The sequence below is a fragment of the Triturus cristatus genome, chromosome 10, assembly GCF_964204655.1.
Source record: "Triturus cristatus chromosome 10, aTriCri1.1, whole genome shotgun sequence".
In the NCBI taxonomy this organism is placed as follows: Eukaryota; Metazoa; Chordata; class Amphibia; order Caudata; family Salamandridae; genus Triturus; species Triturus cristatus.
In genome coordinates this window covers 552,031,220-552,050,585 of record NC_140593.1, presented here as the reverse complement: position 1 = coordinate 552,050,585, position 19,366 = coordinate 552,031,220, and the positions used below count along the sequence as shown (strand labels likewise).

The following is a 19,366-nucleotide window of genomic DNA, read 5'->3' as shown; positions in this document are numbered from 1 at the left end:
TGACAGTCAAGGCACGATTCCGCATCGTGGTCGGGCCCCAGTCAGTAAAGGCACCGGCGATGGTGATCCGTCACCGACATCAGTCGGCGACAGGAGTCACAGGCTTTAAACCCAGGCATCCTACCGGCACCAGAGTCGAGTCGACAAGTAGACCAAAAAGAGTCACAAAAGTTAGTCAAAAAATGACTAAAGGGTAAGCTCTTCCCGGATCGGCGCTGTCTGGTGCGGAAGAAAGAAGAACTGACGTCAGCGCGCGAGGGCGACGTCTAAGTACTCCGACAAAGTCATTCCGGCGCACGACGCCGACGACGGACGCGGAGCCGCAGACGACGCCTAGCGACACGCAAGGGGTATTGCTGACGAAAAATCTTTCCTGATCCAGCCGGACGCCTGGGGAAATTCTAAGGTGAGGAATCTAACTAATGTGTTTCTTCACAGATATTGTACATAGCCAAACTTTAGGAACTCAAGTGCCAGATTGGAAGGTTCAGCTAACTGGGATCTGGGTGTCTGAGGTGGACTGTGATGCTAGCTGAGAAGGTCGAGCCTCAAAGGGGGCTTTACATGGGAAATGACTGACATTTCTAGGAGCGCTGACAAAAGGGCTGTCTTACCCAGGTTGGTGCAACTGGAATGAGGGTCATGGACATCTGGCACGTCTTCCTCACTAGATACAAGATGAGGGGAAGAGGAGGAAAAGCATAGGCAAACATCTCTGACCAGTTCATCCACAGTGCACTGTCCATTGACTGTAGTTGAAGGTACCTGGAGAGGACGTTTTGGCGTTTTGCGTGTTCAGGTCGTTGGTAGCAATTCCTTACAGAGGAAGGTACTTGAGAAGGACCTGTAGTGGATTTCCCACTCATGGACTTGGTGATGCATCCCACTGCACAGGTCTGCAAAGCTGTTTACCATTCCCAAGCAAATGCTATATGTGAGAGTGAGAGATTGTAAGAGTTCCTGTATGAATAAGTATGTGTTTCTATAAGTGATTGTTTAAAAGACTAAGTATGTGTAAGTTTCTGTAGAGGTAAGTGTGGTGGTGTGTGTATAACTGTATATGCAAGTAAATGGAGGTTTGATTCTTTATTAGTATGAGCGACGATGTGTGTGAGTAACTCTATGGATGAGTGGCGTTGTGTAACAGGATGTATAGGTGTATGAGTACATATGATGAGTGAGTACATGTACGAGTGACTGTATAGGACTGTTGGTGAATGAGTGGATGTGTATGTGGATCTTAGAATTACCGAATAGATTGTTGTAACTGATATTGGTGTGTCCATTGTTTTAAAAATTTTAGTTTCTATTTTTGAATGTGTGTATCAAAGGTTATATTGGGGGAGAGGAGGTCTGCCACTCTATCACAAGGATGATGTCATCAGTTATGTCATTTGAGATGTCATCAGTGATGTCACTGACCATGTCATGAGTGATTTAATATGTGACGTCATCAGTAGTGCATTGCGGGCGCGCGAGTTATAGTTAGCTGAACTAACTATAACGGGGGAATTTAAATGGTTTTGTACGAGTGAAATGTCCAGCTAACTACAAGGCCCCTGAAACCTATGGTTTTTTCAGTGAATTTCTAAGGTTTTTTAAATGCTAATTTCTAACTATGCCTACAGAGATAGGACATGTGAAGAAAAAACGCACAGAAAGAAAAAAAAAGAAATGCAGAAAGAAGCAACAGAAGTCCTCAAAGATGAAGAAAAGTGCAGGAAGAAGGATAACGTGCAGAAAGAACAAACAGAAGAGCAGAAAGAAGCCTTGTTGCAAAATCATCCTGTACCCTCAACTTTTTCAGACGGATACTGGTGGTAACTGAGTCTGATTAACCAGTCCTAGAGCCAGTGCTATGTTAAAAGACACTCAGAATACAGTGAAAACACCTACATACACTAGGGAACACTATGCGTTGGGGTCCCCCTGTGATCAGCATGACCTCCTCTGTAAGCCCCTAGTATATAATAGGGCAGGGGATTAAAACAACCTCTTAAAACGCGTCACAGGGTGTGTTTGCACACGTCACCTCAGGCCCCGTCCCCTCACTTCCTCACTGTGTAAACACGCCCTGTGGCCATTTTAAGTTGGGAGATTAAGTCCCCTTGAATCCTAAGGGTCCCTAGGGTCAAACTAGCCCACTAGGTACCTCCAGTAAGTGCCACAGAGCTGCGTTGCATAGAGGTGTAAAAAGGGGCGTGGCCTCAGAACACCTGTCTGCAACGCAGCTCCCTGGCGCATACTGGAGAAACCTGTTGGGCTAGTTGGCCCTCAGGGACCCTCAGTATTGAAGGGGAATTAATTCCCCAACTTACAACTGGCCAGGGGGCGCGTTTGCAGAGTGCTGCAAGGAGGGGGCGTGGCCTCCGGCTGATGCCGGTCTTTTATTTATTTTATTTTTTTAAGAAGGAGGGCTGTGTGGCCCCCCTTCTTTTTCTAATTTACTGGCCCTGGGGACCCCATCCCCCAGGGCCTGCACCCCAATTTTTTTTGTTGAAAAAAATTAATTTGGCCCTCCCAAGGCCTTAATCGGCCCCGAGGACCCCAACCCCCGGGTCATGGCCTTTTTTTTTTATTCTTTAGGAGGGGGCTGCGTTGCCCCCCTCCTCAGGCCACTTATGGCCCCGGGGACCCCATCCCCCGGGGCCGGCCATTGTTTTTCATTATTTTAAAAAAATATATATTTATAGAAAAACCTAGGACATGCTGGACAAACCGTATGTACCTATCATCATGATGATTTGCGTGATATTCATTAAAAGGCGACTATGCATAGAATGAATCCACATGGAATGCATTTACACGGCTAGTGAAGCTCTGACGTGTCTGACGCCCTACCGTGCCTAATCCCGGCGCCCCCACCGGCGGGCACTCTCCAAGTAGACACTTGTTTATTTATACAAACATGGGTAGCTATTGACGGGCACATTTAATATATACGCACACCAAGCCATTCAACGGGGATTCGACAAAAATTCAACCAAACTATGCAAGAAACCCCCCTCAAGGTTAATTAAACACACATCCACCGCCGGATGTGTAATACTTTTCATTTTACTCTCTGGAAAGGAGACGAAACTCACTTGAGAGTCACAGCGTGCTCCTGGCTGAGCCCAATGCTGTGTTACACCTACCAGTGCCCGCCGAGTGCCTCACACCTCTGTGTTGTATTCCACCAGCTAGTGCGTATGCTATGACACTCTAGCCCATGTGCACTGTAACACCACCCCGTGAATGTCATGCCACACTTGCCTTCGCACAGGTTATATTGCCCCATCTAACGTGCCTTCCTCGATGCCTATGTTATAACGCACAGCGCTATGCCATACATATTACAATCTGGGATCCATATCTTTGTCACAGTGCATATGCAACGTTACACTACCCAGCACATATTTTATATTACAACTTTAGAGACTAGTTAGGTTACACAACACTGCCCTGTGCATATTACACTCCAAGGCGCATATCGCATAGCAAGCGCTAGTGCCTGTGCTATCTCGTGCGCAATGACAGATTCATTGGAGAGCACAATGTATTGCATATTATATTTCACGCCCCGGGTCATCTTATATCACACTTTTTGGTGCATAGTTTATACCACATACTATATCTAGTTTTCATTTTCAATCGTGCTATCAGGACTATGTTCTATATAACACTGCGTCCACCTACCCTTTTCACGGGCATTACACTTTGTGTTGGGGGGTGGAGGGTCAGGGGGTGTTTCTGCCAAGTGAGCCCGGAGTCACAGTCACAAACGTCCTCTTCCTGAATAAAAGTGAGATTATGCTGCATACTTGTTCATATTTTAAGTAGTTCGCATAGACACACATTTTAAAAACAATAAAGTTCCTAATACCCACCTTCTCTGAACAGTTAGCTTGCTGCCCCATCCACCTCCTCCCTATCCTCTGTTGCCTGAATCCATGGACTAGCCTCCTCCCTCCTGCCATGCATGGTCTGATGTGCTGCAACTGCCCTCCATTTAGCATGATGTACCAGTCCACTCCTCCTGCCCTCCATTGCCCAATTCTATGGCCCATCATTGACCTCCTGCTTAGCCTCTGTGCTTAGCTTGCTGCCCCTATTCTCCTTCCCCCTGCCCTCCGATGTCTTTGTGCATGCCCCTGCTCCATCCTTTTTGCCCACCATGTTCCATGGACCTGCCACTCCCATCTACTCTGAGTGTTCTGTTGAGCTGCCACTCCCCTCCCACCTGCCTAGCATTGTCAGATGACTGTAACCTGTCCCTATCACCTCCACCCTGCCTGTCCACATGCCATGCCTCTATCCCCTTCCCCCTGTCCTCCATGGTCCATTTTACTGCCACACCCATCTGCCCTCCCTGGTCTGTTGTGCTGCAACTGCTCCTCCTGCCTTCCCCGCGCGGTCTGTTGTTAGGACCCTTCCCCTGAACTCTCTAGTCTGTGCCCAGGTCCTGATCCTCCCTTCTATCCTCCATGGTCCTTTGTGCATGCCCCTGCACCCTCCGTCTTGCCCATCATAGCCAATGTGCTGCCACTAACCCTCCCGCTTGCCATGCATGGTCTTCTGTGCTGCCATGGCCCCTCCCACCTTCCCTGTGTGGTCAGCTAGCTGCCCCTGACCCCCTCCCACCTTCCCTCCATGGTCTGTGTGTATGCCATCATAGTCTCATTGTTGCTCTCCATGGTGTGTCTTGTTTCTAGTGCCCATCCTGCCTGACCTCCATGGTCATCTTGCTGCCCCTGCCCCCTTGCCCCCAGCCCTCTGTTTCCATGTGCAGACCCCTATTCCCTCCCTCCTGGCTTGTCTGTTCCATTGTAATGCCCCTGATCCGTCCCTCCTGCCTTTTATGGTCTGTCATGCTGCAGCTTTCTCTCCTGTCTGTCTATTATGGTCAGCTAGCTACCATTGCCTCTTTCCCCTCTGTTCTCTCTTGTCCATGTGCATGGTCCTGTCCCCTCCCTATTGCTTTCTATGGATTGTTGTGCCGCACTCCCGTCTCGCATGCACTGTGTGGTGTATTGTGCTGCTGCAAACCCTGATGCCTGCCCTCTAGGGTCAGTTTGGTGCACCTCTCCATGTCCCTCCTGTCCTCTGATATCCGAGTCCATGTCCCTACCCCAATTCCTCCTGCCTACCATGATCCAATGTACAATACTTGCAAACATTTTGAACTTGGTAAGAGGGAGATTTTGAAAACAAACTGGGGTATGGATTTTCCCCTTTGAGTTACATTGAAAAAGAGGAGATTGTAGATAGGAGACAGATCAAATAAAGGCGATTTGAGCTTAAAAATATTGGACGTTTCCTGGCTGAAACGGGTCTGTTGGCATGTATGTTTGTACTACCACTGCCTCTTCCTTCTGCCCACAATGGTCTATTATATTGCCACAGCCTCTCTTGCCAGTCCTGTATTGTTGGTTTGTTGCCCCTGCCCCCCTTTCCACTGCCCTCCATAGTCTGTTATGCTGCCACTGCCCTTCCTGCCTGCCCAGTGTGGTCAAATTGTTGCCTCTGCACTCTCCTACCTGCCTTCAACTTTCAGAGTCCGTGCCCATGGTCTCTGCCTCAAAACAGTATCCCAATGAACAACTAGATTGCTAACATTCTATATTTATTACAAAAGTGTGGAACGCCTGACGTCATCTTGATGTAATCAAAACTGTAATACCTAGAGTATTTCCTTTAGAAATTACTTATATGAGAGGGTCTTATTTGCATCAAAATTATGGTTAGTGCTCTAAAAAACTAAAATTAGGACATTTTCTGAGTTTTCAAATAGCGACAAAGAACTTTTAAATTATTTGTAATCTTCATGTTTTCTTATCCAGTTGACCACTTGACTAAATGTTGCACCTAGGGGAGAGGATGTGGTGTTACTTCCAGAGCTGCAGACTTTGCAACTGGGGAACCAGGTTGGAGTTTCTGCTTCAGCTCAACATTCTGTGATTCTGGTCAAATCACTTAATCTCCCCATGTCTACAACCAAAATTAATTTGATCTTGTGTGAAGTAACCAATGCTCATGTAAAGCACTCCAATACCTGACAAGTCTGCACTATATAAAACTGCAAATACACAAAAAAATAAGTGTTTTGCACACTTCTGTCATTGGGCTACATGTGGGCTACATCTGGGTGATATTTGGGCTACATTTGGGCTCTTTTGTCTCTGGTGGCCATCTTGGGAGATTTGTTATGAAGTTTCCTAATTTCCTCATTTACTGCAGTCTCCTCAGTAGGAAATACTTTCAGTTTTTTTACTTTGGTTCCATCAAGAAGGCATTCAGATGTGTCACATTTGCCATAAATTCTGAATGTTAGCACTCTAGTTGCTCATTAGATCACTGTAGTAAAGCTACTGCTCATCAGGGAAGTCTACTGCTGGTATTCAAAGTGCATGTTTCAGTCTGCATTTCAGAATTTTTGTATGAAATAGAAGGGGATTTGAGAAGTCACTCAAAATGTGCCCTAATTTTTCTTTCTTCAGCACTAATCATAATTTCTATGGCAAAATGAACCCCCTCATTTTGTTCCTTTTTAAATTAAATGTTTTAAGAGTTACCACTTTATTCCAACCAAGATGGCTTCAGGTGTGCCATACGTTTGTCATAAGTAGGACTGTTAGCGCTCTAGTTGTTCTTTAGAACACTCTGGGAAGCTGCAGTAGAACACAAAAGAATCAACTGACAGTCTCTGCCCTTGTTGGATGTACATGTTTTACTGAGAATGTCAGACTTCATTCTCACATGACTGAGAAAGATAATGTGAATTTACAGAAAATATGCTCTCAGTTTAGATTATAGATCACCTTCCAAACTTCTGTGGGAAAAGCACGAGAAAATAGTTCTCTCTCAAACATGATTCATGATATCACAGCAGAAGTCTTTTTCACATGGTAAAATCACCTTAGAACACACCACAATTCCTAAAATGAGTATGGTACCATCAACAAATGGTTTATAATGTAACTAAAGTCTTAAAACCTTCTATTAACTGCAATGCTTTTTAATGAGGTGCTATCATGTATATTGGTCCCAAGATGGCTGCCAACACTTCTTGGATGAAGTACTGACAGCCAATCAGATCTCACGATGAGATGTGTGGTTAGGCTCCGCCCAGATATACATGTGATTTTACTTTTGATTTTCTCAGGAACTACTGAACGGATTTACACCATTTAAGCAAAAGGCACGAGTCTGAACTGAGGACTACCTCTTTGCCAAATTTGGTGTAATTCCGTTCAGCACTTTGGGCTGTAGCTGCGTCAACAGGTCCTATGGGAAAATGCATGGGGAAAACGCGTTTTGGGACCCCCCTGTTTTCTCGGCCCTCGCTTGACGAATCACCGTGAAATTTTCAGGATAGGAGCGGACCGGAGCTGGCCAAAAGTTTGAAAAATTTCGCGAAGATTCATCAATCGACGCCAACGTTATTCCAAATAGAATGTTGCGGATTTCCTATGGAAAATAGGTCCTAACTATAACTACCTACCGGCGACTGCCTGGCACTCTTAAAACATTTAATTTAAAAAGGAACAAAATGAGGGGGTTCATTTTGCCATAGAAAGTATGATTAGTTCTGCAGAAAGAAAAATTAGGGCACATTTTGAGTGACTTCTCAAATCCTCTTCTATTTCATTAAAAAATTCTGATATGCAGACTGAAACATGCACTTTTAATACCAGCAGCAGACTTCCGTGGTGAGCAGTAGCTTTACTACAGTGATCTAATAAGCAACTAGAGTGCTAACATTCTGAATTTATGGCAAATGTGTGACATATCTGAATGCCTTCTTGATGGAATCAAAGTAAAAAACTGAAAGTATTTCCTACTGAGGAGACTGTAGTAAATAAGGAAATTAGGAAACATAACAAATAAGTCTCCCAAAATGGCCACCAGAGACAAAAGAGCCCAAATATCACCCAGATGTAGCCCAAGTATAGCCCAATGACAGAATGTCCCAGAGTGTTCTTAAGAACAACTAGAGCGCTTACTGTCTTACTTATGACAAAAGTATGGCACACCTGAAGCCATCTTGATTGGAATAAACTGGTAACACTAAAACATTTAATTTAAAAAGGAACACAATGAGGGGGTTCATTTTGCCATAGAAATTATGATTAGTGCTGAAGAAAGAAAAATTAGGGCACATTTTGAGTGACTTCTCAAATCCTCTTCTATTTCATTAAAAAATTCTGATATGCAGACTGAAACATGCACTTTTAATACCAGCAGCAGACTTCCGTGGTGAGCAGTAGCTTTACTACAGTGATCTAATGAGCAACTAGAGTGCTAACATTCAGAATTTATGGCCAATGTGTGACATATCTGAATACCTTCCTTATGGAATCAAAGTGAAAAACTGAAAGCATTTCCTACTGAGGAGACTGCAGTAAATGAGGAAATTAGGAAACTTCATAACAAATAAATTTCCCAAGATGGCCACCAGAGACAAAAGATGCCAAATGCAGCACAAATGTCACCCAGATGTAGCCCACATGTAGCCCAATGACAGAAGTGTGCAAAACACTTATTTTTTGTGTATTTGCAGTGTTATATAGTGCAGACTTGTCAGGTATTGGAGTGCTTTACATGAGCATTGGTTACATCACACAAGATCAAATTCATTTTGGTTGTAGACATGGTAAGATTAAGTGATTTGACCAGAATCACAGAATGTTGAGCTGAAGCAGAAACTCCAACCTGGTTCCCCAATTGCAAAGTCTGCAGCTCTGGAAGTAACACCACATCCTCTCCCCTAGGTGCAACATTTAATCAAGTGGTCAACTGGATAAAAAAACATAAAGATAAATATTTGAAAACTCAGAAAATATGTCCTCATTTTAGTTTTTTAGAGCACTAACCATAAGTTTGATGCAAATAAGACCTTCTCATATATGTAATTTCTAAAGGAAATACTCTAGGTATTACAGTTTGATTACATCAAGATGACGTCAGGCGTTCCACACTTTTGTAATAAATATAGAATGTTAGCAATCTAGTTGTTCATTGGGATACTGTCGAGAGGCAGAGGCCAGGGGCACGGGGCACGGACTCTGAAAATTGAAGGCAGGTAGGAGAGTGCAGAGGCAACAATTTGACCACACTGGGCAGGCAGGAAGGGCAGTGGCAGCACAACAGACTATGGAGGGCAGTGGAAAGGGGGGCAGGGACAACAAACCAACAATACAGGACTGGCAAGAGAGGCTGTGGCAATATAATAGACCATTGTGGGCAGAAGGAAGAGGCAGTGGTAGTACAACCATACATGCCAACAGACACGTTTCAGCCAGGAAACGTCCAGTGTTTTTAAGCTCAAATGGGCTTTATTTGATCTGTCTCCGGTCTACAATCTCCTCTTTTTCAATGTAACGCAAAGGGGAAAATCAATACCCCAGTTTTTTTTCAAAATCTCCCTCTTACCAAGTTCAAAATGTTTGCAAGTATGGTACATTGGCTCATGGTAGGCAGGAGGAATTGGGGTAGGGACATGGACTTGTATAACAGAGGACTGGAGGGACATGGAGAGGTGCACCAAACTGACCCTACAGGGCAGGCATCAGGGATTGCAGCAGCACAATACACCACACTGCACATGCGGGACGGGAGTGCAGCACAACAATCCATAGAAAGCAATAGGGAGGGGACAGGACCATGCACATGGACAACAGGGAACAGAGGGGAAGAGGCAATGGTATCTAGCTGACCATAATGGACAGACAGGAGAGAAAGCTGCAGCATAACAGACCATAAAGGGCAGGAGGGACGGATCAGGGGCATTACAATGGAACAGACCAGCCAGGAGGGAGGGAATAGGGGTCTGCACATGGAAACAGAGGGCTGGGGGCAAGGGTGCAGGGCAGGAGTAGCAAGATGACCATGGAGGTCAGGCAGGAAGGGCACTAGAAACAAGACACACCATGGAGAGCAACAATGAGACTATGATGGCATACACATAGACCATGGAGGGAAGGAGGGAGGGGGTCAAGGGCAGCTAGCTGACCACACAGGGAAGGTGGGAGGGGCCATGGCAGCACAGAAGACCATGCATGGCAAGCGGGAGGGTTAGTGGCAGCACAATGGCTATGATGGGCAAGAAGGAGGGTGCAGGGGCATGCACAAAGGACCATGGAGGATAGAAGGGAGGGTCAGGACCTGGGCACAGACAAGAGAGTTCAGGGGAAGGGGCCTCACAACAGACCGCGCGGCAGGCAGGAGGAGCAGTTGCAGCACAACAGACCAGGGAGGGCAGAAGGGTGTGGCAGTAAAATGGACCATGGAGGACAGGAGGAAGGGGATAGGGGCATGGCATGTGGACAGGCAGGGTGGAGGTGGCAAGGACAGGTTACAGTCATCTGACAATGCTAGGCAGGTGGGAGGGGAGTGGCAGCTCAACAGAACACTCAGAGTAGATGGGAGTGGCAGGTCCATGGAACATGGTGGGCAAAAGGATGGTCAATGATGGGCCATAGAATTGGGCAATGGAGGGCAGGAGGAGTGGGCTGGTACATCATGCTAAATGGAGGGCAGTGGCAGCACATCAGACCATGCATGGCAGGAGGGAGGAGGCTAGTCCATGGATTCAAACAGAGGATAGCGAGGAGGTGGATGGGGCAGCAAGCTAACTGTTCAGAGAAGGTGGGTATTAGGAACTTTATTGTTTTTAAAATGTGTGTCTGTGCGAACTACTTAAAATATGAACAAGTATGCAGCATAATCTCACTTTTATTCAGGAAGAAGAGGACTTTTGTGATTGTGACTCCGGGCTCACTTGGCAGAAACACCCCCTGACCCTCCACCCACCCCATCGCAAAATGTAATGCCCGTGAAAAGGGTAGGTGGACGCAGTGTTATATAGAACATAGTCCTGAGAGCACGATTGAAAATGAAAACTAGATGTAGTATATGGTATAAACTATGCACCAAAAAGTGTGATCTAAGATGAACCGGGGCGGGAAAAATAATATATAATACATTGTGCGCAATGACAGATATATTGGAGAGAGTGAGATAGCACAGGCACTAGCGCGTGCTATGCTCTATGCGCCTTGGAGTGTAATATGCACAGGGCAGTGTTGTGTAACCTAACTAGTCTCTAAAGTTGCAATATAAAATATGTGCTGGGGAGTGTAACGTTGCATATGCACTGTGACAAAGATATGGATCCCAGATTGTAATATGTATGGCATAGCGCTGTGCGTTATAACATAGGCATCGAGGAAGGCACGTTAGATGGGGCAATATAACCTGTGCGAAGGCAAGTGTGGCATGACATTCACGGGGTGGTGTTACAGTGCACATGGGCTAGAGAGTGTCATAGCATACGCACTAGCTGGTGGAATACAACACAGAGGTGTGAGGCACTCGGCGGGAACTGGTGGGTGTAACACAGCATTGGGCTCAGCCAGGAGCACGCTGTGACTCTCAAGTGAGGTTCGTCCCCTTTCCAGAGAGTAAAATAAAAAGTATTACACATCCGGCAGTGGATGTGTGTTTTATTAACCGTGAGGGGGGTTTCTTGCATAGTTTGGTCGAATTTTTGTCGAATCCCCTTTGAATGGCTTGGTGTGAGTGTACATTAAATGTGCCCGTCAATAGCTACCCATGTTTGTATAAATAAACGACAAGGGTGTCTACTTGGAGAGTACCCACCGGCGGGGGCGCCGGGATTAGGCACGGTAGGGCGTCAGAGCTTCACTAGGTGTGTAAATACATTCCATGTGGATTCATTTTATGCATAGTCGCCTTTTAATGAATATCACGCAAATTGTCATGGTGATAGGTACATACGGTTTGTCCAGCATGTCTTAGGTGTTTCTATAAATATATATATTTTTTAAATAATAAAAAACAAAGGTCGGCCCCGGGGGATGGGGTCCCCGGGGCCATAAGTGGCCTGAAGAGGGGGGCAACGCAGCCCTCTCCTAAAGATTTCTTTTTTTTTTAAAAAGGCCATGACCCGGGGGTTGGGGTCCCCGGAGCAGATTAAGGCCTTGGGAGGGCCAAATTAATTTCTTTCAACAAAAAAAATTAGGGTGCAGGCCCTGGGGGATGGGGTCCCCAGGGCCAGTAAATTAGAAAAAGAAGGGGGGCCACACAGCCCTCCTTCTTAAAAAACAAAATAAATAAATGACCGGCATCGCGCTGGAGGCCACGCCCCCTCCTTGCAGCACTCTGCAAACACGCCGCCTGGCCAGTTGTAAGTTGGGGAATTAATTCCCCTTCAATACGGAGGGTCCCTGAGGGCCAACTAGCCCAACAGGTATCTCCAGTATGCGCCAGGGAGCTGCGTTGCAGACAGGTGTTCTGAGGCCACGCCCCTTTTTACACCTCTATGCAACGCAGCTCTGTGGCACTTACTGGAGGTACCTAGTGGGCTAGTTTGACCCTAGGGACCCTTAGGATTCAAGGGGACTTAATCTCTCAACTTAGAACGGCCACAGGGCGCGTTTACACAGTGGTGAAGGGAGGGGACGGGGCCTGAGGTGACGTGTGCAAACACGCCCTGTGGCGCGTTTTAAGAGGTAGTTTTAATCCCCTGCCCTATTATATACTAGGGGCTTACAGAGGAGGTAATGCTGATCACAGGGGGACCCCAACGCATAGTGTATGTAGGTGTTTTCACTGTATTCTGAGTGTCTTTTAACATAGCACTGGCTCTAGGACTGGTTAGTCAGACTCAGTTACCACCAGTATCCATCTGAAAAAGTGGAGGGTACAGGATGATTTTGCAACAAGGCTTCTTTCTGCTCTTTCGTTTGTTCTTGCTGCACGTTATACTTCTTCCTGCACTTTTCTTCGTCTTTGAGGACTTCTGTTGCTTCTTTCTGCATTTCTTTTTTTTCTTTGTGCGTTTTTTCTTCTTTCTTCACATGTCCTATCTATGTAGGCTAAGTTAGAAATTAGCATTTAAAAAACCTTTGAAATTCACTGAAAAAAACATAGGTTTCAGGCACGTTAAAGTTAGGAATTAGCATTTAAAAAACCTTAGAAATTCACTGAAAAAATCATAGGTTTCAGGGGCGCTATAGTTAGCTGGACTTTTCACCCATACAAAACCATTGAAATTCCCCTGTTATAGTTAGTTCAGCTAACTATAACTCGCACGCCCGCAATGCACTGCTGATGACTTCACATATTACATCACTCATGACATGGTCAGTGACATCACTGATAACACATCAAACGACATCACTGATGACATCATCCTTGTGATAGAGTGGCAGACCTCCTCTCCCCCCAATATAACCTTTGATACACACATTCCAAAATAGAAACTAAAATTTTCAAAACAATGGACATACCAATATCAGTTACAACAACCTATTCAGTAATTCTAAGATCCACATACACTCATTCACCAACAGTCCTATACAGTCACTCATACATGTACTCACTCTTCATATGCACTCATACACCTTTACATCCTGTTACACAACGCCACTCATCCATAGAGTTACTCACACACAGTCACTCATGCTAATAAAGAATCAAACATCCATTTACTTGCATATACAGTTATACACACACCACCACACTTACTTCTACGGAAACTTACACATACTTACTCTCTAAAACAATCACTTATAGAAACACATACTTATTCATACAGGAACTCTTTCAATCTCTCACGCTCACATATACTCACTTATATACACCAATAGTCACATATACTAGTTTAAAACATATGTAGTTACTCAAAGACACTATTGAGACAGTCATTCATTCACTAACACACCCATGCACACACCCATCCACTCATACAGTCCTGCACACATGCTGTCTTCAACACATACAAACAGTGAGTCACTCATTCATGCACCTATGCACTACGTAATACCCCCCACCGAACCATACAGACACTCATACGGATACTCACATAACCAACTAATAACCTATATAGACACTCATGTAGCTATTCACCAACCCATGCAGCCACTTGTACACAAAGTGAGAGACTGATAAAGATATTTACATATTTAAACATTACTCACTAAGCCATGTATTCACTAAGATACACTTGATCAGTCAGTTATACGATCAATTTTTCAAAAACAAATCCATTTAGACACTTATATACCCATTTATTCTTCCATCGACATTGAGATATACATATATAAAACATATTTAATTTTCAGAAAAACACACATTCACTGGATGATGTCATCAGTGATGTCATTTGAGATGTCATTTGAGATGTCATCATTGATGTCATGAGTGATGTCACTGACCATGTCATGAGTGATGTAATATGTGACGTCATCAGCAGTGCATTGCGGGCGCGCGAGTTATAGTTAGCTGAACTAACTATAACGGGGGAATTTCAATGGTTTTGTACGAGTGAAAATTCTAGCTAACTATAACGACCCTGAAACCTATGGTTTTTGAGTGAATTTCTAAGGTTTTCCAAATGCTAATTCCTAACTATAAAGTGCCTGAAACCTATGGTTTTTCAGTGAATATATATATACACATATACACACACAAGTTACTAAAAATGTATTTCAGATAAGACATGCTTTGCAGAACATTCTGGCTATGGAAATCAGAGTACAGCAGAGATAACGGGCACGGATTGAAATCTGAAGGTTCGGTTTTCATCAACAGGAAGAGGCTTGATCATGCTCACAGATTATTGAAGTTACTGCAAGTACAGCGGAGATATCAATGCTCCTTGACTGTGCTGAGCATGTTATACTTTTGCTTTGATTTCACACATAGGCTCCTAATTAAAGAACAAGGTATACCTAAGAGATGCTTGAAGCTTTCCATTTCTAATTTGAACAACGGTCTCGGCATTGTTAAAGTTAGAGCTATTGGCATTGCTCATGACAATGCAGTTTCTTTAAATGTTTTAAAAACAAAAACATAAACAAAAATAATGTCATGAGCAATGCCAATAGCTCTAACTTTACCAATGCAGAGACCATTGCATTGTAAATGCTTGTTAAATCTCGCGAGCGAGACTGCGCAAGCTAGCCGAGACCTAAAAAGACACATAGAAACACTGTGAGGAGACACACATGGCGACTTAAAGGAATACACGCAGGGGCTGAAATTAGAAACACACAGGGGTTGGAAGGATAAACACACAAGGGCTAAAAATATACTCTCACAGGGGGCGTCAGGATACACGGTGATGGGCTGACAGGATAGAGACTGGAGCTGAAAAAACACACGGGTCCGAAAAGATACACACTCGGGAATAATGGTAGAAAGAATACACACACAAGGGCTGGGAGAATACACTCACAGGGTCTAAAAGGATACACGGACAGGAGCTGAAAGGATACACACAGGGGCTCCCAGAAGAAAGGATACACACAAGGGCTGAAAGGCTGCACACTCGGTGACTGGAGTTATAAACATACACGGGGCTGAAAGGTTAAACACTCTAGGACTAAAAGGATAAAGCAAACAGGGTCTGAAATGATGCGCACAGAGAGGCTGAAAGGATATACACAAAGGTGCTGACAATATACACACAAAGAGGCTGAAATTATACGCACCAAGACAGGTGCTGAAATGAAACACATAGACAGGGACTGCAACAATGCACACCGACGGGGCTTAAAATATGCACACTCGGGCTGAAAGGATGCATATGCGGGGCTCACATACACCTCAGATGGCATCAACAGACGAGACCTTCGGAACGGCGACAGAATTCACACACACAGGCGGATGGATTAACAGTGAGGGAGAAGTATGGCTCGGGCTGTGTGATGGGAAGCACGGGACACCCGGTGTGCAGCACACGCCCCTGTTGCTCAGGGAAGGCCCTGGGAGTGCTACTGAGGGCTCCCCCGATTGCTGCGCTCTGCAGGCTCGCTCTGCGCAGCCCATGCTGCCGCTTTAAACACATCCTAGCCTGCTAGGGCTGCCTCCGCCTTATTTAGGACCATGGTGTGGACTAGCAGGGCAACCCAGAATCAATACAGTCGGTTCTGCTTTTTCCACAGCCATGGACCACAGCTCCTCTGCAAGAAGCCTGAGGTTTGTTTAGTGACGTGCCCTCCTGTCAGCCAGCTGTGACGCAGCATGGCAGCCTGTCCTTGCTCTGATGTGGCGCGACATCCATATAAGCATCTCCAACTCTGTTCTCGGTCCAACGCGAGGGGAGGGGTGAATGGGGCGGCGGAGGGGCGTTGCGAGCTGCAGGCCTCAGAACAGCCCGGGTGGTGAGGCTGCTCAGTGGGTTATGTGCCTGCTCATCCCTCCTGGAGGACAGCATTCCATTGGCCTGCAGGAGGCTCCAGGAAACAGCAATCACACTTACTACTCTCATTAGCCAGAGGGTCATTTCCTGACCAAAGGCCGCTGCTTCCTGAGGTATTATCACTAAATTGTGGACCCACGGCAACCAAAGTGCGTCAGAGAAGCTCTGCAGTGCGTGGGTCACTGAGTTCATAAGGTGGCGACCGCATGCTCTGCTCTACCACGGAGTACACGCAGAAGGGCTGTGCGTCATCAGGCATGCAACTGTACGGGTACGTCACCGGGTGTGCACCCTATAGTGTTGCCCCAGACTGAGAGGGGCTCCCCCCACTCCCAGAGTACATCACCACATGTGAGCGTCTATGAAAGGCACAACGCCTTGAGAAACCTACTATTCTGAACTGAAGCGCCCTAAAACCAGCATCTGCTGCTTTGAGGCGCTAAAGACCACAGGTTGCGATGACTAGGATTCTCCAAGGTATATGTTGTGTATGGTTAGGCATCGCAATTAATTACAGTCATTTAGTTGACAAAGCCAAACGGTTGTCCAAGAGATGTCAACTCAACAGCACTTCTACGGCGCCACACAATTTGATATCTCTTAGGGCGGGCTCTGGAAGACAAGCCAGGCCAATGAAAAAGGGCTTTTCGATACATCAAGTGTCCATACACAACACACTATAAAGATTTTAAGCTGGATCAATCTGATTTTGTTTTCGAAATAATAGAAACCATCACTAACCTAGCGATGTAACGAATCTCTACTAACCACGCACTATGAAATATGAACAAACAAACATATACAACTGGTTGATGGGATTTTTCATCACTATACAAACAAGCATTGACATAGCCAATAGGTCTCGCCTTTGGGACCTTATAAGTGTTTAGCCATGCAACAGTTGCATAACTAAACACTTTTATAAGGTCCCAAAAGTGAGACCTATTGGCTATGCAAAGCGGCCCTGCGGCCGCGAAAGTGATCACGATCAAACATCAAAGCGGCCATGGGGCCACGAAAGTGAAAATAATCGCAGTAAAGTGCGGCGCCCGCGCACATACGCTGTAGCTCTAGGCTGGCCTGGTGGCACTTTTTGGAGCCCTCTCAATAAGTCTCGCCAGACCAGCGCATGCGCTGGGTCAGGCGAGACCTAAAAAGGCATGCAGGTCACGTTTGCTCTACAACGTTGTTCTAACAGTAAAAGTCAATGTACAGATCTTAGCAAAATAACAACAAGCATGCGCTCTGCAGCAGGGGGAGGGCAGAGAAGGGGTGGGCTTTCGCCGGTGTCCCTTGCAGGAGCAAGCAGCAAGGCGCGTTAATTGCTAACATATGGCGCTGCTGCTCGCTCCAGCAAGGGATCGCCAAACGTGCACGCATTGCCAATGAAAGCAATGCAACGTGTGCACGTTTTTGGCAGAAAAATGGGAATCGATTGCTAAAGGTCTTTTTCCTATGCAGTGCATGTGCGCTGCGTTGGAGAGACCTAAAAAGGTGTATATGTACAGGTAAGGAAGGGGAAAGAGATGCTCTAGGGACTGGGTTTTAATGCAAAAAGGCAAGTTGAAGTGTTACTGGAAATGAAAGTAATGACAAACCAAGCAAGAGTTGAGTTACCCAGTGAAGTGCAATGAAAATAAAATAATCTGCAATGTAACATTAGCTTTAAGGACGATTGCAAGGACAGTATTAGTCGGTGTAATAAAGATTACGAGTAAGTAGGCATGGAATTGATACAAGTCTCTTACCCATTTATTTACAGACGATTTGGTTGTTGCTACCCAAAGTGCTGTTGGAGGATCAGATCTATCCAGTTCCATCTGTAAAGTAAATACAGAAAGGAAAAACCAAAATGCATTAATTGTTCAATTCCTTGCTTTGCCGCCAAGCTCTGCAATTTAACAGCAACCACACACTGCAATCATTTCTATGTTGTGGAGAAATTAAGTCATCTACATTCTTGTGTATTCAGAGACCACATAATTCAAATACATGGACAATTTTGGGCACATTCTGCCTGATTCAAGTCCATGCCTGCAACAAATATCTTTCTTGTACTTCAGATGGAAAGCACCTGCAAACCATGCACCACACGTGCAGACATTAATATCACAAACATCAAAAGGAACATCACAACACAAACGTTAAACATTCTTCATGACAAAGGCCCAAATTCTGCAAAATCTATACATTCTATATGTCCTTTTCTCAGGAAGATACAGTGCACAGTAGAAAGACTGCAAACACAAGACTGAGGAAGAGGCCCTTTAGCTTTCCCTCTTCAGAAGTCCCTAATGTCTAAACCCCAGAGATACTCAGTGGTTATGCCACTATCTACACCTTAGATAATAACACCTTTCACCTGACATGTAGATTCCCTACGCATATTGAGGGAAAAAACATGCATCTGGCACAGTGAAAAAATGCAGTGCGAGAGTAAACTGCGTGCAACTCCTGTCAAAATTCTATACAGACCCACAATCTGCCAACTTCCTGCCAGAAAGCAAGCACATATGCAGACAGAATTTGAAGGAAAAATCCAAAATGAACACCAAACCCGTCACCGGCAGCTTTTCAGTATTAACGGAAAATATTAACCTGTCACTTAAAGTGCCAATAAATGGTTTAATGAACCCTTAATGCATAGACTGTGCTACATTATTCTCTGAAATTTAGCTTTAGGGATGCATTTATAACATAAATAACAAATCAGGCCAAACTCAAGGCCACATGAGACGGTGGTCAAACTACAGTGAAAGACTTAAATAGATATGTGCTTTAATCATCGAGAAACTGCCCACAAAGTAAGGGCCTAAGGAACAAAAGATACCCTTCTATGCGGAAGACGTCTGCTCTGCTGCCCCCAAAACGCTAATAGTGATGGTTTAAGAAAGCTAGCAGATCAAAGTGTATCAGGCTTCAAGATCTATCCCTCATCCTATCTCAAAAAGCGGGCTATACTCAAAATCTTAAAAAATTAATTTGATTTTAAATCTGAATAAGAAAAACTGAAATAAATGGGTGTACACCAGCTAAAAATCGTTCCTCACTATACAAATATAATATACCACTGTAAATACAGTTCCTCTTCTGTGACTTCCTTTGGAGATTTGATGGTTCTGTAGAATTAACTGTGTTGAAATACATTTTATACCC

At 45.0% G+C, this 19,366-nt stretch overlaps 1 protein-coding gene across 2 annotated transcripts in view; it reads right to left on the bottom strand.

Annotated features, from left to right (window-relative positions):
- The window catches only part of WDR48 (WD repeat domain 48), a 589,407-nt gene that overhangs the window by 333,537 nt on the left and 236,504 nt on the right, over positions 1-19,366 (bottom strand). For both annotated transcript variants that reach the window (XM_085632038.1, XM_085632039.1), the window contains exon 9: positions 17,959-18,030. In XM_085632038.1, coding sequence (XP_085488164.1) covers positions 17,959-18,030 — 72 coding nt within the window. The remainder of the gene's footprint in view (positions 1-17,958; positions 18,031-19,366) is intronic.